At 27.1% G+C, this 25,019-nt stretch overlaps 11 protein-coding genes across 11 annotated transcripts; 6 read left to right on the top strand and 5 right to left on the bottom strand.

The window, feature by feature from the left end:
* Positions 1-1,065: 1,065 nt before the first annotated feature.
* On the top strand, positions 1,066-2,694 carry EHI_023370 (uncharacterized protein; the record flags this gene model as incomplete). Its single annotated transcript, XM_650541.1, has 1 exon — positions 1,066-2,694. One exon carries the CDS (start codon positions 1,066-1,068, stop codon positions 2,692-2,694), a length of 1,629 nt encoding a protein of 542 aa, XP_655633.1.
* A 1,536-nt stretch (positions 2,695-4,230) lies between these two features.
* EHI_023360 (alpha-amylase family protein) lies at positions 4,231-5,721 on the top strand (the record flags this gene model as incomplete). The annotated part of the gene is made up of 1 exon (XM_650544.2): positions 4,231-5,721. One exon carries the CDS (start codon positions 4,231-4,233, stop codon positions 5,719-5,721), a length of 1,491 nt encoding a protein of 496 aa, XP_655636.2.
* A 93-nt stretch (positions 5,722-5,814) lies between these two features.
* Positions 5,815-6,804, bottom strand: EHI_023350 (uncharacterized protein; the record flags this gene model as incomplete). The annotated part of the gene is made up of 1 exon (XM_650545.1): positions 5,815-6,804. The coding sequence occupies one exon, from the start codon at positions 6,802-6,804 to the stop codon at positions 5,815-5,817; it is 990 nt and encodes a 329-aa protein (XP_655637.1).
* Positions 6,805-7,088: 284 nt separating this feature from the next.
* EHI_023340 (uncharacterized protein) lies at positions 7,089-9,065 on the bottom strand (the record flags this gene model as incomplete). The annotated part of the gene is made up of 1 exon (XM_650546.1): positions 7,089-9,065. The coding sequence occupies one exon, from the start codon at positions 9,063-9,065 to the stop codon at positions 7,089-7,091; it is 1,977 nt and encodes a 658-aa protein (XP_655638.1).
* Positions 9,066-9,266: 201 nt separating this feature from the next.
* On the top strand, positions 9,267-12,449 carry EHI_023330 (uncharacterized protein; the record flags this gene model as incomplete). Its single annotated transcript, XM_650547.1, has 1 exon — positions 9,267-12,449. The coding sequence occupies one exon, from the start codon at positions 9,267-9,269 to the stop codon at positions 12,447-12,449; it is 3,183 nt and encodes a 1,060-aa protein (XP_655639.1).
* Positions 12,450-12,653: 204 nt separating this feature from the next.
* On the top strand, positions 12,654-15,740 carry EHI_023320 (uncharacterized protein; the record flags this gene model as incomplete). The annotated part of the gene is made up of 1 exon (XM_650548.1): positions 12,654-15,740. The coding sequence occupies one exon, from the start codon at positions 12,654-12,656 to the stop codon at positions 15,738-15,740; it is 3,087 nt and encodes a 1,028-aa protein (XP_655640.1).
* A 74-nt stretch (positions 15,741-15,814) lies between these two features.
* Positions 15,815-17,697, bottom strand: EHI_023310 (RING zinc finger protein, putative; the record flags this gene model as incomplete). The annotated part of the gene is made up of 2 exons (XM_650549.1): positions 15,815-17,505; positions 17,571-17,697. 2 exons carry the CDS (start codon positions 17,695-17,697, stop codon positions 15,815-15,817), a joined length of 1,818 nt encoding a protein of 605 aa, XP_655641.1.
* Positions 17,698-17,886: 189 nt separating this feature from the next.
* On the top strand, positions 17,887-19,581 carry EHI_023300 (TPR repeat protein; the record flags this gene model as incomplete). The annotated part of the gene is made up of 1 exon (XM_650550.1): positions 17,887-19,581. One exon carries the CDS (start codon positions 17,887-17,889, stop codon positions 19,579-19,581), a length of 1,695 nt encoding a protein of 564 aa, XP_655642.1.
* Positions 19,582-19,675: 94 nt separating this feature from the next.
* EHI_023290 (uncharacterized protein) lies at positions 19,676-20,743 on the bottom strand (the record flags this gene model as incomplete). The annotated part of the gene is made up of 1 exon (XM_650551.1): positions 19,676-20,743. The coding sequence occupies one exon, from the start codon at positions 20,741-20,743 to the stop codon at positions 19,676-19,678; it is 1,068 nt and encodes a 355-aa protein (XP_655643.1).
* A 471-nt stretch (positions 20,744-21,214) lies between these two features.
* On the bottom strand, positions 21,215-21,754 carry EHI_023280 (uncharacterized protein; the record flags this gene model as incomplete). The annotated part of the gene is made up of 1 exon (XM_650552.1): positions 21,215-21,754. The coding sequence occupies one exon, from the start codon at positions 21,752-21,754 to the stop codon at positions 21,215-21,217; it is 540 nt and encodes a 179-aa protein (XP_655644.1).
* A 328-nt stretch (positions 21,755-22,082) lies between these two features.
* Positions 22,083-24,815, top strand: EHI_023270 (Ras guanine nucleotide exchange factor, putative; the record flags this gene model as incomplete). Its single annotated transcript, XM_650553.1, has 1 exon — positions 22,083-24,815. The coding sequence occupies one exon, from the start codon at positions 22,083-22,085 to the stop codon at positions 24,813-24,815; it is 2,733 nt and encodes a 910-aa protein (XP_655645.1).
* Positions 24,816-25,019: the final 204 nt, after the last annotated feature.

The raw sequence follows: 25,019 nt of genomic DNA, 5'->3' as shown, positions 1-25,019 counted from the left end.
TATTTATTCTTTTTTTTTAGTTACTTTTATAGTTCTTTATTTATGTTATTTATAACATTATCTTATAAATAAAACATTATTTTAAAAATAACTTGATAAGAGTCAAACTTTTTGAATGTATAAATTTTTAAAAGAAACCAATTAAATATTAAAAATTCTTGTAAAATAAATTATAAGGAGAATATTCAATAAATTAAATACAAACAGCATCATTATAGAAACCCATCATGTTGAAAAAAACTTCCACAATATGATGAAGCATTAGAATCACAACTTCCACATTCAAAATTAAAACTAGAATCCATTGGAATTGGATTAGAATTTCTTGGAGGAACTATTATTTCATAACTAGATTGTTGGTCTGTACTTGATTGAATACAATCTTTTGTGATTTGGAAATAACCAAACGCACTAGTTCGTATTGAACCATATGATTCTTCCATAAGAGAAGAAGATGTACTAATTTATATAAGACTTTCGTATTATTATATTTTATAAAACTATTAAATATTAAATTCACAAACCTATCATAATAAAACTGATGCTGAGCTATGGGTTTTGCTAATGATTTGGCAATTGACATAATAATGCTGAGATAAACTAACTAATTTCAGATTTTATCTTTTTATATCTATTTTCAAGTTCTTTTGAAACAAACAGTAGTTTTAATTGGAATTTACTAAGTTTGTTCCATCTCATTCTTTTTCTTTAACAAAAATTAATTTTTCTATTTTTTTCACTCATTGATTTCTTTTTATTGAGTGCCAACTAAATTCCATTCTCTTCCCAATTATTTACTCTATTTTGATGTATTATTCAATACTATCAACAGATTTCAAAGGCCTTTACTCTTTTCTTTTTTGATTAATAGATGATTGTATCTATTTTCATATCATTTCAAAAAAATCCTCTTCATTGAAGAATATTTAAAACTATTTATAAACAATGAACTAATTATTATTATAAGTTCATTAACATAAAATAATCAAATCAAAAATCTTAAAAAAATCAAGATGTCATTAGCAAAGTGAATTGAAAAGACATGAAGTTTAATACATTTAATCAATGATACCAAGAAATAAAAACATTACTTTACTTACATTTTTTGATCTTATTCATTTTCCTTTGAAAAAACCTAATTGGATTGGGTGTAATAACCAATTACGACCGAGTTTTATTTATCAACAAGACCACCCTCCATTCAAAGAAATACCTTATTATCTGTTACATCCTTTTCATTCATTACTTATCAGAGAATATCCTTCTTCTAATTGTTCTAATACAGTTAAAATTACAAATTCAGTCATGAAACAATTAGAAATGAAGGAGTTACCCACAAATGAGGATTATGAAGACTGGGTTGTTTTATGGGATGTTAATAAAGAGCAACAAGATAAATTTAAACAACAAGATAAAAATTATCAAATCAAGTATTGGAATGATTTTATCAATAGGATTGAATGGGAAAAAGGTATTGTATGGGATTCTGGTACAAACCAAATGAATTTAACATATTTACTTGAAATGGTAAACAATTGGGATTTCCATGAGACAACAAATAAAGAACAACCAAATGAGATTATCCAATATCAAAATTCCCACAAACAATTAATTTTAGAAGAAGATAATTATTTGATTGAGTATACAATAGATGACCCACCACTCCCATTGTATTGTAATTGTTGGATGGAAGAAGATAATCTTTTAGGACTATGTTTATGTACAGATGAAACCAAAATTATCCTTCAAAAACAATTAATTTCTCAAACTGATTTTATTTTAACAAAGAAAGATGGTCATTGGAAAATAGAAGAATTTAATCATTTATACTCAGCAGGTCAAGTGTTTTTGAAAAAGTCTATTGATATTCCACCTGCTTATTCAGGTGAATATTCTTATTACATAAATCAACCAGATTCTATTCAAAAACGTGTTCTCTCAACTTGTAATAAGCGGTATGGTGGAATGGATGCCAAAAGAATTTGTGAAGAACTTCTCAAAACAAAAGAAAAATGGAGAAACGAAAGTCAAATAATGGAAGAAGATTTATTAGACTTGCCTTGGAATAGGTGTTGGATTGATGGGAATTTAGTTGAAGGGAAAAAACGAAAGGAAGTTCAGATTGTTGAACTAGAATGTGGGAAATTAGGGTATAAAGTTAATTGGAATCATCATAAAAGAAAAAAGGAACAATGGACTAAATTAAAGGAGATTAGAAAAGAATTAAAACTATTAAATGCACCTTCTTGGACATTACAACTTAAACATGACGAATCATTAAATTGTCTTAAACGAATTAAAAAAAGAAAAATGTGGAATGAACAACGTCAAGTACAACTAACCGAAGAAGAAAAACAAGAAATACATCGTATCTTATATAAACAAAGAAGAATTGAATGGTGTTATAAAAGTATTTGGAATAATGATGAAGATAAAAAAAGGAATAAAGAAATTAAGGTTCAGAAAGAACAACCAAAAAAACGGAAGAAAAGTGTAAAAGAATGTATACAATTTATTCTTCAACAATCTGAAGATATTCAACAAAAGAAAGAATTAGAAAAATTATTAAAGAAAGTAAAAAGAAAAACAATAAAAGGATTTTCTAAAGACATTGAAGATGTTATAGCCAAAGGAAATAGAAGAGAATGGGTAAACAAAGTTAAAGAATTGATTCAGTTATATACAGAAGAGTAATGTATATTATTTTGTGTTTAAAATTCTTTTTTTTTTAAGAATTGTTTAAGCATATAAATAAGAGAATATTTTAATGAAAACAAAGAATAGTTTTTTTTTAATAATAAAAGTAATAATAAGAAATTATTAGAACTTATAAATAATTAATTAAAGGTTCGTTTCATGGTTATTTTTTTTGCATTGTTACTTGAAGTCTGTCTTGGGTTTCACGTTCATTATATACCAAAAAATGAAAACACAAAAATGGCTTTCTTAAATTATGAAAAAAGTGATAATACAACATTGTATATAGGGATTGGACTATTAGTTTTAGGTGTTCTTTTGAATTTATTAATGATATGCTGTTGTTGTAAATTATTATTGAAAGACCGTAGAATTGAAAAACCAGTAAAAAGCAATAAAAAAAGCAAGGATGAACAGATGGGAGTAAAAACGGATTAATAATTGTTTATTTACAAAAACAGTATTTAATTCTTTTTTTATCAATTTTGAAATTTAAAGACATTTTAGAAAGTCTTTTTTTCAAAAAATGGTTTTGATTATGTCATGATTAAATGATATGAGAAAATCTCAATCACCGTGAAATGAGAGAGGTAGATTAAATTTTGTTTTGAAAAAGTCATAGGAAGAAAAGGCCGTGAAATAAAATGTAGAAAATGTTTGACCAAAAAAGGAAAAGGGTATGATATACAAAAACAAAATTCCACGGGGATAAAAAGAATATATCATATTAAACCTTCTTCAAATATTTAATAAAGAACCTATAATTACACATAAAGAAGGGCTGATTCTTTTCTAATTTGTTTAGATAATCTCCTTCAATATTTAAACAAAAACTAACTTTTGTAAAACAAACAATAGTTAAATGACTGAGCTTTATCGTCCATCATTTATCCGAAGAGTAAATGTTGAAAGTGATGATGAAGATGGATTTGATGTTTTAAATACAATTGCACCATCTTCTCCACAACGCTCTGTTTCTCCTGATACATCTGCAGAACTAATTGAAAGTAGTCCAAGTGTCTTTACTATTGATGATGAATTTGAATTCTTTATTCATCCCGTTCTTTAAACAAACTAATCACTTACTTTAATGCTTTATAATTTTTATTGTTTTTATGATCTTCTATCTGTTGTTGGTTTTATTTCTGTTAATCTCTTTTAAAAACAAAACTTTTCTGTTAGGAGAATAAATTGAATTTTCTTGTTATTATAATATACCAAAAAAAAAATTATTTTTGTTATTTATTTCATAACATTAAAATCAAAGAAGAAAAGTTATTTTTATAGTTCAATCTATTTCTTAAAATAAATAAGAGGTTTTTGTAAATAGACTTGAAAATAAGGATTTGCATTTGAAAGAAAAATTCAAAGAATCTGTAGAAAAATAGAAATAATAAAATAATAATAAAAGAATAGTATTATAATTATAATTAAGAGAGTGATTATTACAGAAAAAGAGGAAAATTCTAACCAAATGGAAAAAGAAGGAAAAGAGAATTTAAAGAAAAAGAACTAAAAAGTTAAAAAATTACAATGTTAGGATTGTTGTGCCTAATGCTTAGTGCACTGAGTTATGCAAAATATCCTGTTGTATATGAAATTTCAACAAGACCATGGTTATATGAATTAACACAAAAATATGGAAAGTCTATAACTAAATTAAGAGATATTCCATTAGAAGAATTTGATAGATTAAAAAGTAAAGGTATTGATTATGTTTGGATGATGGGAGTTTGGCAATTAGGAGAATATGGATTAAATCTTGATAGATCTAATGCAGATAATTACAAGTCTGTTCTTCCAGATTTAACAGAAGATGATATTATTGGATCACCATATGCTATTACAGAATATGTCTGTAATCCTGAGATTGGAAGTGATGATGATATTGCTTGGTTAAAATCTCAGTTAAATGCTAAAGGACTTAAATTAATGCTTGATTTCGTTCCAAACCATTCTGCTTGTGACGCTCCTACTGTTAATGAACATTCAGAATATTATGTTAAAGCAGCTCAAGCTTCAAGTTATGATCCAAAATATTATCTTCCTAATGGTGTTGCTCATGGTAAAGACCCATATTTTGATCCATGGCCAGATACAGCACAATGGAATTATTTTGAACCAAAAACTCGTAAGTTTATGACAGAAAACTTAAAAAAAGTAGTTTCTTTATCTGATGGTGTAAGATGTGATATGGCACATCTTGACCTTAATGATGTTTTCTCCAAGGTATGGGAAAATGAATTAACAGCAAATGGATATTCAACTCCATCTACTGAATTTTGGACAGAGGCTATTGCTGAAGCAAAGAAAGTTAATCCAAATGTTATCTTTATGGCAGAAGTATATGAAGAATGGCAAATGACTAAATTACAAGAATGTGGATTTGACTATTATTATGATAAACCATTTTTAGATAAATGTATGGCTGGAGTATCAGAAATTCAAAACTATGCCCATTATAAGACTCTTGAATTCTTTGACCATGGCGCTCATTTTGTTGAAAACCATGATGAAAATAGAGCTGTCCAAAATATGGGTTCTGTTCCTCGTGCTAATGCTGCTGGTGCTCTTGCTGCTACTCTTCCTGGATTGATTTTCTTTAATCATGGACAATTTGATGGATTAAAAAATAAACTTGATGTTCATTTAAGAAGAAGTGCAAGTGAACCTAAATCTCCTGTTGCCCAACAATTTTATAATAAATTAACTTCTATTCTTAAAGATGATGCTTTCAAAACAAAGAATTTCTATTATGTATACAATGTAAATGGTGACAATGCTTGGAGATATGCTGCTTGGATAAGAAAAGCTACCAATTCATATTTAGTTGTTGTTAATTATTCTGATGCTTATTCATGTGCTAATGTTCCAATTTATGATATTAATGGAAGTGGAAATGTTAAAGTTAAAGAAATGATGACTAATATTGAGTATACTAGAGATGCTGCTACTTTAAAAAGTACTGGACTTACTGTTTGTATGAATGGTTATGATGTCCAAATCTTCCAATACAATTACTAATTCATTTCTTTCTTTGAAATAATATTTAATCCATATTTATTTGATGTTAATCAAATTTTATTATCAAAATATAATAAAAAATAAATGAATTAATCAATACACATGAAGAAAATGAATTGAAGATCCAATTGATGCTGCTATCCAATTGGTATTTGATTTTGACCAACAAACATCATTTACTTCACTTTTTGTTTGAGTCTCTAATAAATTATTACAACAACATTGTTTATTTAGTTTAGAATTTTGTGACCATATTAAAATACTTTTAAATGTACCTAGACAAATTTCAGAAGATGATGTAGGAGACCAATCTATAGAAGTAATATTTGTTGTGTCTAATTGTAGATGATTATATAATTTTGTTGGTTGTCTAATATCCATTATAAAGAGTTGATTTCCTAATGAATTAAATGTTGCAATTTTGGTAGGGTCAATAGTATTCCAACTCACTTGAAGAAGGTCTAGTTTTTGATTTCCTTGTGGAAACAGTTGAAAATTAGAAGTTGAGCGAATATCAGTTATTTGGATAAGTCCATTAACACAACTTGTAATAAATAAATCAGGACTGGATGGAGAATATTTCATATCAAGAATTTGTTGAGTAATATGGTTTGAAAATGAAGCAATAATTTGAGAGGATTCAATACTCCATACACAACATGTGTTATTTAAATACCATGCACAAACAAGGTCTGTATTAACCCTACACCAATCAAATCCACATGAAGGATATGCTGAGTAAGATACATCAATCACTGATAATTGAAAAATGTCATTTGATTGTGGAACACAAAATAACCTTAGATTATCACCTGAAGTTATTATCATATCATTAATTGGATTTGATTTAGGAATAAATTTAATGGAAGTAGGAGGGAATGGTAATGAGGTTGTTGGACAAGATGTAATTTCTTTGATAGAGTCAGTCACTTCTTCATATCCAACAAGATGAAGGTATGACTTACTACAATCTGAAAAAGTGGAATAAACACTTCTAAAAGGATGGACATTTGAATTAACCCAACTAACATTAATTGTTGGGTCATTTGCTTGAAGAATAAAATAATTTTTTTTAGGTTGCATTGAACCAATTTAGATAATGTCAGTACTAAAGAAAAACCTATTTTTTATTTTCTTAGACGTTGCAGTACTTTTAAATTTATATTATGTTTTACTTAAAATTTTATTATTTTACAAACTACGATTTTCCAACAATTTTTCTTTAATTATTCTTCTACAAAACTCCTTCTAAAATTACTAATAATTCATCTTATTTAATTCATCTTTTAATTCTATTTTTATTACTTTCGTTAGTGCAAACTTCTTGAATTATTTCTTGATGAAAAACGAATTGATAGCTAAGTTTGTTAAGGTAACTGAAAACTTTGATTTCTTGGAAAATTTTTTAAGAATAACTGTTCACCGTATGGTAAATTTGTTAATTCTTCTGTGTTCAATGGAACAAAATTTGCACAATTTGAAAAAGACAACTCACTGATTGTAGTTGGGAGATTAAGTGGACATAATGATGAACAGTATTGAACATCAAGTCTTTCAATTGATGAATTAAACAGAATGTTGGAAAGTGAGTTTAGTCTAAATAGTCTCAGAGAGGTTAAAGAGCTTGGAAGTTGTAGTTGTTCTAGTGAAATAAATGCAAGAGACAAATTCTTAATTGAATCACTAATTGGTGGTGGTTCTGTTTTATTGCAATTTAAATAAGTTAAACAAGTCATTAGTGGAAATTGTTTTTTCATAATACAACGTGAAAGTGTAAGTTGTAAAAGATTTTTAAATTCAGGAAATATTGTATGTTCTTCAATAACACATCCATTGAGTTGTAAAGAAGTCACTGATTCAGGTATTTCATTGAGGGTATTAGCATTTATTGTTAATTCATATACAAAAGGGAGTTTAGGTATAGTATCACCAAACGGAATAGCAATTGATAAAATGGGATGAGACAAAAGTACATTTGGAGAGTCTTTGATTATAATTTTATTTAAAGTTGATGGTAATTCAACAAGTGATGGAATAGAAAATAACGTAAGTTCATTTAATAGTGATAAATGAGTTAGTGATGGAAGAGGAGAATTAATGTTAGAAAGGAAAAGTCGTGTAATTGTGTCAGGAAATTCTTGAATGGAAAGGCAGTCAGACAAATGAAGTTCTTTGACGTCAAGTAATAAAGGAATGTCTACTTCACAGTGTTCAATAAAACAAAATTGAATTGTGTCAGGTAATGAGTGAATACAACTTAAAGAACTTAATGAACGTAGACAAAGACTTTTGGTTTGTGGGGGAATTTCTAATTCAGATAAATGAGGGCAATCAATCACATTTAATAAGGTAAGGGTCATTGGTAACTGAGGAAGAATATTTGGTTGAAAATGGATAAGTGTTAATTCAAGTAAGTTAGGAAGTAATGGAATTTCTACACTTGGAGATTCAATAGAAAGAGAAAGTAGAACTGTTGGTAATAATAATTGTATTTGAGGAAAATCTTCTGGAAGAATTTGTAATGAATAAATTTCCTCATCTCTAAGGTCAAGTAAAATAGAGTCATGTTCAATCTGAGATGGGTATAACGCAATAAAAGGAATTAAATAATTATTAAATACTTTTGAGAAATGTTCAGTTCCAACGAAATCAATAGCAAAAGTAAGGTGATAATAAATAGGCTCTAAAACACAAGTTGTTTTAATTAATGAGATATATAAATCATTTCTATACCCAATAAACTTAATATCCCTTTTAGCAGAACGACATTTTGCAATAGTAATTTCATTAATAATATCAGAAAATTTAATGATTAATTTTCCTTTTATTGTTTGGATAATCGGGAGAAGTTGGTCAATATTATACTGAAGTGTTTCAAAAATAATAAGAGAGTCATGAGAAAGGTCACTAAAATCTAATTGAATTTCTTCTAATGAACAAGCTACATTTATGTGTAATTTTTTAAGATTAACAAATCCTTCAAACTTAAAAGAAACAGGTTCTGTTATAACAATGTTTAATTCAATAAGTTGTGACTTAATAAATTTAAGATAAGAAAAGACATTTGAATTGATTTCTTCAACTGAACTAATATACCTCAAAACATGTCGATGAAGGTGATGAAAACGTGATAAAACAATCATAGGTGCCTCAAACGTTTGTAAATTTTTCATATACTTTAAGCAATTCTTTAGTTCTAATTCATTATCAAATTTAGGATTTTTAAGAAAAAGATCAAATAAATCACATTTGTGATTAACAAATGAGAGTGTGATAAGGTCTTGAACAGTTTCAAAATAAAAAGCAATATTAAGTAAAAAACATCTTTCAAGTTTACAAGTCATAACATTTTAAGTTTTATTTTTTATTTTTTTTTTTTGTTAAGAATAATGTTTTATAAAATATACAACTTTGATTCAAAAAAGAAAAGAGTTTGCATCATTATCCAATATAAAAACATTCTTTGATATAAAAATTCATTCATGACTGAAGAAGCATTTGTGCCCCCAAGTATTGGTTTTGCTTATAAAGAACTTTTGTCAAACATGTTTATAAGTAATGTTAGAAATAGATTAAGACAACTTAACCAACCCACAGACAATGATTGTAAAAGATGGTTCTGGGAATTATTACAGAATGCTAAAGACTCTATTGCACATGACCCTACAAAAAAATCTGTTTCTATTAATGTTAAAATTACAGATAATACATTCACATTCTCTCATAATGGATCACCGTTTACTGCAAAAGCAATGTTAGGGTTGTTATATAAATATTCAGAAGGAAAGCAAAATGATACACAATCAACAGGAAGATTTGGAACAGGATTTTTAACTACACATACTATTTCAAAAATAGTTTCTATTACTGGAGATGTTTATGGAGATGAAGAAAAAAGTATTGTTAATGGATTTACTGTAACATTGTATAGAGATGGTTATGAAGATTATGAGTTACTTGAAGGAATTAAAAAAATGGAAAATTCATTAAAATATTTAAAAGAACCATTTGGATTGACTACTTATGTTTATCAGATTCAAAACCAAACAGGGAATGAGGCTTTACAAAAAGGGGTTTCAAATATATGGGAGAATGTAGCACAAACTCTTGTTTTTTGTAAAGAAGTGAGTGACATTACTATAGATTATAAAGGCAAGATAACTAAAATAACAAGAGACCTTGTTGTTAAAGAAGGAATAATGGAAGTTCATACTCTAGTTTTTAACGAAGATGGAGATATTAGAAAGAGATATTTTTTACTTGGAAATTATGAAGAATATAATGAAGGACTTACTAAAAGATTTGGAGTTGAAAGAACACTTAGAATACAATATGCTATTGAATTTGATAATGAAAAAAACATTCTTAAAAATAAATTTACTTCATTGTACTGTGTTTTCCCACTTGTTGGATCAGAAGCAATTCAAATTCCATTTATTCTTAATTCTCCAGATTTTCAACCAGATGCAGAAAGAGAAACGATTTATCTTAATGGTAATGAAACAAATGCTGCAACTGGAAAAATAAGTGATACTGGAATAAATAGAATGGTTTTATTAAAATGTGTTGACTTATATAAAGATCTTTTAAACCATTTAATTCAATACGGTTATACAAATTTATATATTGTTGGTGCTGGTTTAAATTCAAAACCATCAGGAAAATTCTTTGATGAAAATTGGTATTCTTTATATTTTATTAATTCTATGAAAGAAGTTATGGGTTCTCTTCCATTTGTTGAAACACCATTTGGTTTAAAAACACTTTATAAAAATGGAGAACCAACTATGTTTTTCCCATACATTAATGGAACTAAAGAACAAAAACATTCATTTTATTCAATTGTTGCAATGCTTTATCCAACAAAAGTGTGTAATGAAGAATGTCTCCAACCATGGTTAGATAATATTTGGGAAGGTTGTGGTGTTCTTACTATCCAGAAATTATTAAAAAATATTAGTCAATACAGTTCTTTATCTGAAATGGAAAAACATTTTAAATCAACCGACTTTAAAACCGCATTAAGTAATCTTATTGATTTAACCTTTGAAACTGATAAAGAGTTACTAAACAGATACCCAATCATTCCAAATAAGAATGAGTCATTTAAAAGACTTGACTACTCTGGTTTTGTTAGTGTGGTTCATGTAGATGATATATTGAATACAATTCTTGATAAAATTACTGGAAAATGGAATGAATGTTGTATTCATGGCTGTGTTAAGAATGAGCGTTTAACAACTTCACTCGATACTGGTAGAATATGTGAAATTATTAATTCAGAAGTACTAAAACTAAGAGAATCTAAATCTAAAGACATAGCTGGTGATGAAGAATTTTTAAAAAGAGTTGCTTTATTAATTACGTGTTGTGTAGACAATCAAACTAAATTTAATGAAGAGTTTATCCATAAAAGAAACTTCCTTTATCAGAATGTCTTTGATTGGTTTGATGAAATTATCCCTGATAAAAAACTTATAAAAAATTCATTCTCAAAAAGACTATGGGACAATCTTGATCAGATTCTTATTGGAATTCTTTTGAGAAAAATAGAAAAGACTGAGGAAATACGCAAAATCCCAGTTACTATAAAACAGTTTAATGATTTATTATCTTATTTATATAAAAATTCAACAGCAATTATTTGGAATAGATATGCTGTTATTGCTGATCAAAATGGTATATTTCAAAAACCAGAAGGAATGTATATTGATGACGGTATTCCTTGTTGCCTCAAAAATAGTCACATCATTAATTTAGGTTTGGACTTCAAAAGAATTCTTTGTGACAAAAAAATTAAATTGCCATTACCCGTTCTGTCTTTAGACGATGGGTGTAAAAAATTTGCAGCATCAAATCCAACCAATGTATATTGGGAAAATCTCCTTTATTTATTTTCGCTTATCCCACAAGAACAAGTTATTCATGACAGGCAAAAATTATACTATGACTTAAGCAAATGTTATTTGAATAACACAAACCCCGAAGTGTCATTAGACGTTAGTACTGATATTTTATGGAAAAAATATAGCCTTTGTTTGGTTAAACAGATTGTTAAAAAACACAACTCTTTTAATAATTTGTCAAATTACAAATCATATTTACATTTAGATGATGATGCTTTTAGGATGATAGAAATGTATTGGACTTGTTATAATTTACATCATCAGAATTTAGATTGCCCATTGAAACTTCCTAATCAATATGGAACTTTCAAAGACTCTAGAGAGTTATCATTTGACCAAGACAATGCCCAAAATGTAATAGAGGTCCAATCAAATTTATGTTCCCTTTCAATGAACCGTTATTATGAAAGATATATTATGTGCACAAGTTATTCTGACTATAAAGACAAATTATTATTTAATGGAATTAGAAATATTAATAATGAATTGAATATTGTTACACTACAAAAGATATGTAATACAATTGATGATATGATTGAAGCTTTTTATACCAAGAACAGAAAGGAATTATTCGATAATTCTAGATTCAAGGATGTTATGACTGACTTATTTGCAACTGGGTATATTCCTTCATCACAATACTTCCCTAAACTTAGCCAAGAAACACTTCTTAACGATATTGAGTATAGTGTGATGTTTAGCTCAGAATTTAAAAAGTCATTCTTTAAACTATCAAACCTTTTAAAAAAGAAAGGAATGACAGCAGATGAATTAATTAATTTAGTTGAACGATACAATGTAAAAAAAGATGAAGTTCAATAAATTGAAGGTTCTATTACACTTTTACTATTAAATGAAGCTAAAGAAAAATGAAAAGAATAAAATTAATTAATTAATTCTTTTACAAATAGATTTTTATGAAAAAAAAAATAAACATCATTGATAAATGTATTATTTTAATCTATAAAATAATTTATTTGACTATAAAAATACTTCAGAATAAAACTAATAATTCAATAATTGAAGATGTCATCAACTACCTTCCCAAATAATTATAATAATTTACTAACTCAAATTAGTAACTTACCACAAAAGAGTATTGATGAAATTAGTTCTGCCTTTCTTGGTTTGGTTAATTGTATTAGTCAAAACAACCAAAACAGCACTATTCCATTAAAGAAACTATACAATATTTTTTTAGACAATAACCAGTCTGAAGCTGAAAAGCAACAAAACATCTCTAAACTGTTAAAGGACGTTTCATTCACTCAACCAGACACAAACTACCAAAAAAAGATAGGAAAAGAAATAGGTAAAGCTACTAATATAAAAAGTTTTAAACAGGGTGTAGGAAATACACAAAAAGGATGTGTATTAACAAAAACAGCTCAAATAAATAAAAGTTATACGTTGTCAGATTTTTTTAGAGCTATAAATATCCTTTATTCATCTGAAACCAATAAAGAATTGATCTTTAATATTTGTCAAAAGCTCTTAAGTGAAGTCCTTATACAACTTCTTTTACCTGATACACATGATGAAATGAAATCAAAATTTATTAACTTCATTAATGAAATAAACAAAATTCAATCAGGACATTTAAGTCCAGACTTTGTATTTACAAATAAATTTAGAAGTAATGAAACAATAGAATTAATTCAAGAAGAAACAAATTGGATATACTACTTTTTTATAAAAGAATTTAAAAAAATACTTGTTGAAATGAATAACCCATGCAATGATTTCATGAAGAACGTTAAAAAATTTTGTACTGACATATTACATTTGTTACAAGAAGAAAGTCCCCGATCACAACTATATTATCTTGATGACTATGTGAAAAAATTTAAAGAAATAATGCACCAAGTATTAAATAAGGTAATTAATAAAGATAATGAATTAAAAGTCAAACAAAATTTGTTGAAATTAATTACTCCTGATAATTGTCATTTACTTTTGAAAACCAATGACTTACAGAAATTTGTTGATGATATTCTCAATGCTCCTGACCTCACTAAAACCACTGAATTAAGTTCAAAAATACATGACCTAAAAGGAGAAAAAGATGATGCTGAACGTAATAAGAAAAAATTAATGGAAGAAATAAACAAAACAAAGTTTGAACTAAATACGGCTACTACAAATATTAAACGTTGTTCAAAAGAACTTATAGAAGTTAAAAATGAAAAAGAAGAATTTATTAACAAATTAATCGAAGAAGACTCTGTTAAAGCTCAGAGCATTGCTATTCCATTTGAATTATGGTATATTGAAGCTACTTATACTTGTATTATTTTTATAAAAGAAAAAATGAAACGAATTAAATTTGTTCTTCAACTTAGGCATAGTAATAAAAATGGAGAACTAATTCATATCAGAGACAATATTTATATTCGAATTTATTTCACTCATAAACACTTTAGAAGAGAAGGTGATGATATTGTCTATTACATTAATGACAATGAAATTCCTAAAGACCACAGAGCAAGTGTTATTCATCCAGGTGGGTCTACATACACATATTCATATGGCAATTTTAAAGACAATCAAATTATTGTTGAACAGTGTGGATTTACTAATAACTCACATTCTTCTAAAGGAAGATTTATTATACGAAAAGTGGATAATATCAATTTATTACCTCCTAGTGAAAATGAATTAATTAAGAAAAGACAAGACGACGCTTTAAAGATGCGTAAGTTTGTTGAGAGAGAAAATGGTACTAAGCTTGAGGAAGAAACAAACAAACAAAAATTAGAAAGCTGTAGTCGTAAGGTTGATGATTTACAAAAAAAAGAAAAAGATTGTGACAATAAATTAAAAACAATTCCTGATCAAATCGAAAGCCTAGAGCTTGAATTGTCCGAAGAACAGAAAAGAATCAATGAAAGTAGTTCTAAAAGTTTTGATTTAAGTCAAAAGAAAATTACAGCTAAAGCAATAGAAGAGAATAGAATTATTATATATTCTTGTAGTCATCACAGTGAAATTGAAATTGATGAAAAAACAAGTAATGGTTTTTGTATTAAACCTGCAGCTAATGGTTTGCCTATATGCTTTTCAGATTCAACACAAATTCCTTTAAGAAAAAGGGGTGAGAAGGGATGGTTGTTTGGTTCTAAACAAACAATTTTCTATTATCATTTTCTAGGAGAACTAATATTTACTAATAAAGATGAAGTAGTGCCTAATAATGATATTATTTTTGACACCCTTTTGAAAGGTCAACAAGTTATCATTTTTAATGTGAATATTCCTAATTCGTATAAAGAAAAGTATCTCCCTATTGTTACTTGCAAAAGAAAGGCTTTTAGTATGGATAATCCAGAAGATTTTATGATATTTCCAGTTAAAACACCTAAATGTCCCACTAGATTTGTCTTTAAGAATGGTTATTATGCTAATACAGAAGATGGAGGTATTATTATTATTAATGTTTCATTCAAAGAAAATGAAACAGTCTTAAGCCATTATAATTATATTTCACCACAAATCTCTCCTCGTAAATGTAATCAAGGAATAGACAAAAAGAAACCCGAATCACTCCCAAATGAAGACACTCAAAAACCACAACAATCTATCAGTTTGGTTGAAGATATTCAAAAACCACAACAATCTATCAGTTTTGTTGCAGACACTAAAATATATTTAACTTCTTCAAATGTGTGGGTCCAAAAGGAATATGACATCTTCGATGACATACGTATATTTGAAAAAGACTATAAGATATATGGAATAAAATTTATTGAGACTTCCTCTAAGCAAGGTGATGTTTTTGACAATCACAAACCAGGTGATGTTTTTGAATATAATACCTCCAGTTATAATTTGGATGTGTATTGTCTCAAATGTATAGAGAGTAAAAATGAAAAGAAAAGTATAAAATCAAAAACTTGTTATAAAGAACTGGAGTGTTATATCCCTAAAAATCTCAAAAGTACTTTCAAGGAATATGTTGGAATAATGGTTAGTCTAGGAAGTTACAACTCAACAAACACGAGTAATACTTCAATACTTCTACCAATAAATGCTTATAAGTTAGAAGATCAATATCTTGCAGTCTTCGAATATAAACCAGATAAATATATTGGTGTTAGATTTCATTTGAAGTAAGTAATTAACTCCTTTCTTTTATAAGACAATGAAAAATGAATGTTTATTTTTAAACAAAAAAATATAGTTAAGGATTATTGTTGGTCATCTTCATAAGAAGATGTGATTTTCTCAAAGGTTTTCTTAATTGAAGTAACACACTTATCTAAATCACTCATCATATTGATTGTAATTTTTTCTGCTTTAAGAATGTACTGAATTTTTTTTGTTAACACTTCAGCTGGATATTGGAACTGAGTCATTTGGAAGTCATAAAGATCTTTTTTGTCTTTGTTAAAATATTCAAGAACGTACAAATTTCTCAAAACAGTATGAGCGTCTATTTCTACAAGTGAAGCCTCATACAAAGGAGATAGAGTTGTAGCAATAGACTTTTGTTTTTTCATTATTTCTAAAATAGTAGAATATCTTTCTAATGATTGTTTTACACCTACTTCTTGAAGATCATAATGAGTAAGACAACTCAGTAAATCTTCATCAATGGGATCATCACTATTAATCTCTTTTTGTTGGTATGGAATGCATCTTTGTCCTGGTTTGTGGTGATGATCATTAGTAACTTGCATGCACATCCAACAGAAAAAACAATGGCATTTATAACAACACATCCATTGACATCCACCATTCTTCTCAATAAATGTACCACATGCAGGGCATGGTCTTGAGTTTGTTCTAATCCATTTTAAATTTAACTCACCCTTTTTTAATAGTTCTTGCCATAGTCTCCATTGTTCACAAGTAGCAGGTCGATGATTTGCCTCTCCACAAAGAAGACACATATTAGTTTGACAAGAACATATTGCAGTTTTATTATTATCTAAAAGACTTCCTTTATAATGTAATACTTTATTACATCTTTCATTAAAACAGTATCTACATAAAAAATCTTTATTTCCTTCAATAAACCCAGTGATAAGTAATTCACAATACCTATAATACGTATAGTCATCAACTAAATAACGTACAATATCCATTGTAATACAACAATGACATCCAGAGGATAAACATTTAAGATTTCCAATATTTTTACCATTTTCTCTCATTCCAGTTAATATTTGTTCAATAACACATTGGTTACAAAATGAATGTCCACAACGATTTGTGAACATTTCTTCTTCTAATTTATCTTCATAACAAACGTCACAAGTAATTGATTGTGCTTCTAATTTTTCATCTCGCTTTTTATGTTGTTGAGTCAATTTTTTATCTAACTCATTATACCATAATTTCATTGAAGATGGTATTGTTCCATTATTTACAGATGTGATAATAGAAGAATCTTCATTATAAATCATACAAATATCAAAATAAAATTGTGGAGAAAGTCCTAGTAATGGACATTGATGAATAACATTCTTTGATGGATAAATTAATTCTCTCAATAAGTTATGTTTATTTTTTAAATTATTTTTTACATCATCAATATGGTTTTGAAGTTTTTTAAGTGCTTTTTCTTCATTGCCTTGACATTGAATTAATGATAAAATAGCTAAACATCTATTAAACCCTCTACCAGTAATATTACATATACTTTCTTCATTAATTTGATATTCAGAGATATTGATATATTTCAAAACAAAATAATCTTTAGGAAAAACACTTGATTGAGGAGCAAACCAATCTTCTTGTTTTTGTATATATCCGTTCTTTGTTAAAAAATTATCGTCACTAAAAAAATCATCTTGTAATTTTAATGTCTTAAATCCATTTTCATACAATAGACTTAATACAATTGTAGGGCAAATACAAAATAACTCACTTGTTTCTACTTGTCAGTGATGAGCTTTGTTATTATTAAAAATTTTTTTTTATATTCTGAGTAAAACAAACCACTTAATTCTTTATATATAATTGTTAATAACTCATTTCTATCAAAACACTCTGACTTTGATATTAACCTTTTACGGTATGAAGAAATAGGAAGTTGAGAAATAATAGCGAGTGTTTCTTTATCCATAAAGAGAGTTATTAAATAAATGATTCTTCAATTATTTTTCAGAAAAAAAATAAAAAATAAAATTTAAAAAGTAAAAAAGAAAAAATAATAAATGCTTAAGATGCAACACATCAAAAAAACGTTGAACCCACGTCATCAAAGAGAATAAAAGCAATCATCTAAGGTGTTTATTAAACAGAGTATTTGATTATGTCTAATAAACAACTTAGTGAAGCAGCTAAAGCTAGAGGTACACAAGCCTTTAAAGATCAAAAATTTGAAGAAGCTATTAAAGAATATACTGAGGCTATTAAATATGATGAAACAAATGGTGTATTATATTCAAATAGAAGTGCTTGTTACGCTTCATTAGAACAATTTGAAAAAGCATTAGAAGATGCAAATAAAACAATTGAATATAAACCAGATTGGTCACGTGGTTATTCACGTAAAGCATTTGCTTTATTAAAATTAGAAAGATATGAAGAAGCAGAAGAAGTATGTAATTCTGGTTTAAAAATTGATCCTGAAAATCAAATGTTAAAAGATATTCTTGATGAAGTGTATGAAAAAAAAGTACCATTTAATGTTAATGAAATGTGGAAAAATTGGAGAGTTAAACTTGCAGCTAATCCAAAAACTGCTTCATATTTAAATGATCCAGTTTTTGTTAGTAAGATTGAAAAGATTGCTGCAGATCCTAAAACACTTCAAACAGAAATGAATGATGTTAGAATTACTGAAGCAATGATAGTATTAATGGGAATTGATATGAATAACTTTAAACCTCAAGAACAAGAACATACTAATACTCCTATGGAAGAAGAAAAACCAAAAGATACTCCTAAAACTGAAGAAAAGAAAATGGAAGAAGAAACTCCAAAGAAAGAAGAGACTCAACCAATGGAAGAAGTTAGTCCAGAAGATATAAAGAAAAAAGAAGCACAACAACAAAAAGAAAAAGGAAATGAATTATATAAACAAAAGAAATTTAATGAAGCAATGGAATGTTATGATAAAGCTATTGAACTTGATCCAAGTGATTTAACATTTAAATTAAATAAATCAGCTGTGTTTTTAGAAATGGAAAAATATGATGAATGTATTAAATTATGTAATGAACTTCTTGATGAATATAAAGAACAACGAATTTATACACAAAATGCTAAATTATTTATGAGAATTGGTAATGCTTATTTCAAACAAGACAAATATACCGAAGCACTTGATTTTTATAAAAAATCATGTACTGAAAAAAGAACAGAAGAGATTTTAAATAAAATTAAAATTACTGAGAAGAAGAAAGAGGCTAAAGAACAACAAGAATACTTCTCAGTAGAAAAAGGTGAAGAAGCTCGTGCTAAAGGATCTGCTTTCTTTAAAGAACAAAATTTCCCTGAAGCTATTAAATGTTACACTGAAGCAATTAAACGAAATCCAAATGATCATCTTGCATATTCTAATAGAGCTGCTGCTTATCAAAAACTTGGAGAACATCCATACGCTATTAAAGATGCTGAAATGTGTATTAAAATTAAGCCAGATTTCATAAAAGGATATAATAGAAAAGCATTTTCTCATTTCTGTATGAAAGAATATAATAAAGCATTAACTGAATATGAACGTGCTTTAAAAATTGATCCTAATAATGCTGAAGCAACATCAGGAATTACTACTGTTCAAAACGCAATCATGGGAACAAGTAATGCAGAAACTGATGAAGAGAGATTAAGACATGCTATGGCTGATCCAGAAATTCAAAGTATTTTAACTGACCCAATGATGAGAAATATTTTGGATGATATGGGAAAGAATCCTGCTTCTGCTACTAAATATTTACAAGACCCTGAAGTTCGTTCAAGAATAGAAAAATTGATTGCTGCTGGTATTATTAAAACAGCTTAAAAAAATATTGCTGGATGGACTGATAACCAAAAGTATTTTGAATTTACATCTTTTTAATTTATTGTTTAATTTTTTGGTATGAATGAGGAATTTATTATTTTTGAAAAGTTGAAATTTCTTGAAGAACAGATACTAGGTAACGAGCAAAACTTTGTAAATAAAGAATTAGTTGACCATCAACAATAAGAATGTTATGTTTACATTTGTGATGTCCTCTTTGAATAATAAAATGTACCTGTGCACGAGAAATAAATGGGTTAATACTGTACCTTGCATGATGATGGAATAAAATGTTTAAATTTTGTTGGTGTTTTTGATTAAGAAAATCACATGATTCAAATAGTTGGTTTTGTCTATCAGAACAATGAAGAGGTTGAAGAGGAACAGAGATTGGTTGGTATGGAATTTCCCAATACCCATGAGTCTGAGATATTTTTATGTCATCAGAAGAAGATACGTAAAATATAAATGAAGGGTCATAAATAAGAATTAAATTCTGAACCATTTTTGTATTAACTTGATTACCTGCAACAAATGCAAATACTATATTCATATTAATTGGTGTTTGTGGAATTAATTCCATAATTGAGAAGAGAAGCTGACATGAAAATACTTGATTTATTGTGTCAATTCGTGGAATATCAAAGAAACATGAAATAAAGAAGAAGATAACAGAAATAACAATACGTAGTTTTTCCCCAATTTCTCCATGAATAATTCCAATAAATGGAAGTATTAATATTCCAATATGAAGAACTAAAAGTAATGATTGTTTGTTTAAAGGATGTAAATGGCAATAAATTAGGGTTGTTGGTTTCCATGGATTTAAATAGTCTTCATTAACAAAATAACCGTTATAACTAGAAAAACAGGCAACATAACTTTGAGAATTGAATGGTTTAAGAAGAGTTAGAATAAATTCAAGATAATGAAAGACTTTGTTGGTTAAGAATAAAATACAAATAGAGATTGATAAGGAGAGAAAGAGTGTTTGGTTAACAACTGATGTAAAAATACAAAGAGAGAAATAAAGAATGAGGTATTGATCTGGAGAAAAACGGTGATGAGGAAGTGATTGTTCAACGATGGAATATTGAATATTTTTTTCCTTAAATATTTGAACTAATGTATTTGATTTCTCCAATAATTGTTGAAATATCATTAAATATTTTTATTAAATATAACAACAAAATATATAGCTTTTTCCTTTCGTTTTAATTTCAATCTTGAGATAATTAATTGGCGAATAATACGAACAAAAATATCAATTTTGTTGAAAGAGTAATACTCTAGATTCATTATTTAGAATTTTGTTAAAACTGTTCTATTTAAACATTATTATCTAAAAATAGGAAAATAAGAAAATATTTAAAAATGAGAGTATCATAACAATAAGTTAAAGAAAAGTTGTGACATTGTTTTTTACAAAAAAAAAAGAAAACAGATGAAAATATTAAAACAGAAACTTATCAAGAGTTGAAGAAAATTTGATATTTATAAAATGATAAAATAGAATGTTTGAATGTTTTATAGAAAATGAATAGAATAATAAAAAACAAAAGAACCAATGAGATAAAGTACAAAATGAATAATACAACATAATATTTTGAAGAGAAGCGATTTAAAAATCAGATTACAAGAAATTTTTAAGCTCATCTCTTGTAATTAAAGAAACCATTTGAGTATTTACTTTATTCATAATATAGTCTCTAATTGAAGGTGCTTTTCTATTAATATCTTTTATTGAATACAATAATTTGTTTCGATAGGAAATTGTAACTTCTCCATCGAATCCACAATTTTGTTCATTTTCTGCATAAACTGTATAACCGTATTCAGTTACCAAATCCATTAATAAATGGAGTAACTCCCATCTTTTCGCTTCTTGCATCCTTCTTTTAGCTGTTTGTTGACTAACTCCTTGTTTTGTTAAAGATGTTATTAGTTCATCTTCTCTTTTTCTAATGAATGTTTGAACTTCTACTTCATCTCCAGAACAAAAATCAATTTTAACTATTTTTATAAATTGTTTGGTCACTGTTGTTTTTCTTTGGGGTTTAGCTATTGTTAGATTAACATATTGATTTAATATTGCTATGAGAATTGCTTCAACATCACATTGACTATTCATCATTCGACATTGTTTCAATTTTGTAGGTTTCTTATCACTCATTTCTTACTAATTTAAAGAGAGGTTTGACTTTATAAGATTCCAATCAGATTATTGAATCATGTAAGTTTTTTTTCAAATCTTTTGATGTTATTTTTTTTTTGGTTCAAAAATTTTGTGGCTTTGAAAAAAAAAATGTAAATGTATTTTTAGAATGCAATAATTTAATTCAAAAAAAGAGTAATGAAAAACAAAAAATAAAATAAAAAAACATTTTTCTTTTGAAAACAAAAATTTAAAATAGTTTTTGGTAATAAAAAAAAAAAAGAAATAATAAAAAAATAAAAAGAAAAAGATGAACTGTAAAAAACTAAAAAAAGACAAAAAAGTTATGACAGCTGAAAGTAAAATGGAAGAACAACTCAAATTATTAGAACATCAGATAAATGAAACCACAAATAAGTATAATGATATATTATCATTAAAAGGGACATTAAAAAAGAGATTAGAAGAAATGGTAGTACCAGAAGTCACAAAAGAAGAAATATTGAAGAAAGAAGAAGAATTAAAACAACTTCAAAAAGAAATTAATGAATTAAAACTTGAAATTAGTGAAGAAGAAAAGAAAGTACTTACTAAAGAATTTAATGGAACAAATAAAAGAGAAGATATAAAGGGTTCATTTAAACTTAGTGTTAGAAGAGAAAGATCAAAGACTGCTGTTATTAGATTAAGAGAAAAATCACATCAAACATTAGCTGTTACAGATTATAGTGCTGATTTTGAAAATAGAAAGAATACTGAATTTACTAAATATGCTGAAACTATTTCAAATATGTTAAAACAAAATGAATCAATTTCAACAGATGAAATTATTGATCAATTAGCTTCTAAACTTAATGAATTACATGATGAATTAGATGGAGATTCTTTAATTCCAGATACTTCAACTGCAGAATTATTAAAAACTACTAATTATGAATCAATTCATTTAAGAAAAACTTCTACTGCTTTTAGAGTTACTTCAAAAATTGCACCAGGAGATATCATATTACGTGATGCTAACGATAGTGATGTTAAACGATTTGAAGAAGTAATTCTTAATATGAGTGAACAAGCAGCAGCAGTTGCTGCATGTAGTGAAGATGCATTATGTTTTGGTTCATTAGTATTAGTAAATAAAGATGATAATTCATTTTCTGTAGAATTTAGTGTAAGATGTGAGACATTAAGAGGAGAAGTAGTAAAATTATTTGATGCAGCTCAACGTGCTATTGATGAACCAATTGTTTTTAGAGAAGATTCATCAATTTTTGTTGAGAATTATAAAACAGAAATTACACCATTTGTTAAATTATTAACTGACTCAAAGGAATTAGTTAAAAATAAGTCAATTGAACCAATCATTGATTCAGCAATGATTGATGCTTTTAATGGTGTTGGAACACAAATTAAAGCTGGACAAGTAGAAAAAACTTTTTATGACAAAGCACTTTCTGTTCGTGCATTAACATCAGAACTTATTGTTCTTGCAGGTACTATTGCAAAAATGAAACCAAAAAGTTCTGAAGAATGTAATTATTATGAAAATAAAAATAGTCCATCATCACCTAATTCCGGGAATAATGGATGCATTACATTTGATTCAAAAAGATTTGAAAAAGAAAAGTTATTGTATGTTGAAACAAGTGATGTTCTTATTAGAATTATTGATACATTAAGTAGTTATATTAATGCAGTTGCTACTGCTCATAAAATTGCTACTATGCAAAAATCATCTACAGTAACTAAAGAAACAGAAGATAAAGATCCATTATGGGAAGAATTAAATGGAAGTGTTAAAAAACTTAAATATGATGAAGCAAAACATACAGTAGATGGAGGTTCATTAAATAGATTTATTGAATTATTAACAAGTCCTGGATTGATTAATAATGATTTTAACAGAGTATTTATGTGTTCATTTCCATATTTCACAAATTCTAAAACCGTGTTACAAAAATTAATTGAACGATATAGAGTTCCTAAAGAATTCGTTATTGATTCAACAAAATACGTTATTGATGAAACAAATTCTAATGAACAATCTAAAGATTCTAGAATGAATGAAGACGCTTTATCAATTGCTAAAAAAATTAAAGTTCGTACTGTTATTGCATTAAAAGGATTATTACTTGATGCTTTTGAAGAGTGTGATGAATCTGTTATTGAAGAAGCTCAACGTTTCCTTGATAATGAATTAGGAGTTAATGATAGTACTAAAACTCTTAAAGAACAACTTAAAAGAAGAGTTAATGAAAGAAGTAAACAAATTACAAGTTTCTTAATTCCACCAATTGATTTCTTTATTCCTGATGAACATATATCACCAACTATGCTTATTGCTATGATGGATGAAGTTGAAATCGCAAGACAATTGACTATGGTAGATTATAATATTTATAAGACTATTCAGCCATCAGAACTTTATAATTCTGATGTATTTACTAAAAATGAATTAAGATATAGAGCAGAAAATGTTATGAGAATGTCTGATAGAGTGAATGAAATATGTTTTTGGGTAGCATCCTTAATTCTTTCATTCCCTGACTTAAATAATAGAGCAAAGATGATGACCAAATTAATTAATGTAGCCGAAGTATTATTTAATATGAATAACTTCCATTCATTAGCAGGTATTTATGTTGGTATTGAAGCATATTCTAGTATTTCTAGACTAAAGAAAACACGGGCTGAATTACCAGTATCAGCTCAAAAAACATTAGACAAATTAAATAAATGGCTTGGACTTGAATCAAATTATCTCTTATACAGAAATCATTTAAGTAGTCTTAAAGATAGATGTGTACCGTTTATTTCTGTTATTGGTAAAGATTTAACTTTTATCATTGAAGGAGCAAAAGCTACTTTTGATTATGATGTAGGTGGTGTTCAATGTAAATTAATTAATTTCTATCGTCATCAATTAGCAAATGAGAAAGTTACAGACTATTTGAAATTCCAACAATACCCTTATACATTCCCAGTTGTCCAACCTTTATATCAATACATATCCAATCCATTATATTTACCAGATAAGTTAATTTATGATCTTTCATTGTTATATGAACCAAGAGGAAAATAATTCAAATGCTTTATGAAAAAACATAAGAAGAATGTTTAATTCATCTCTTTTAAAATACTTTTTTTTGTATGTTTAAAAACTTCTACTTTATTAGAAAAACAATTTGATTTGAACAAAAAAAGAAAAAATTAAGAATCCACGTGTTTCCACATTGTTTATCTGTTTTATATTCACTTTTTTTAAAAAAAAATATTTATTATTTCA

This window comes from Entamoeba histolytica, genomic scaffold (genome assembly GCF_000208925.1).
Source record: "Entamoeba histolytica HM-1:IMSS scf_1104750516639 genomic scaffold, whole genome shotgun sequence".
In the NCBI taxonomy this organism is placed as follows: domain Eukaryota; phylum Evosea; order Mastigamoebida; family Endamoebidae; genus Entamoeba; species Entamoeba histolytica.
Note: the sequence above shows the minus strand (reverse complement) of the source record. Positions and strands in the feature narration are given on the sequence as shown.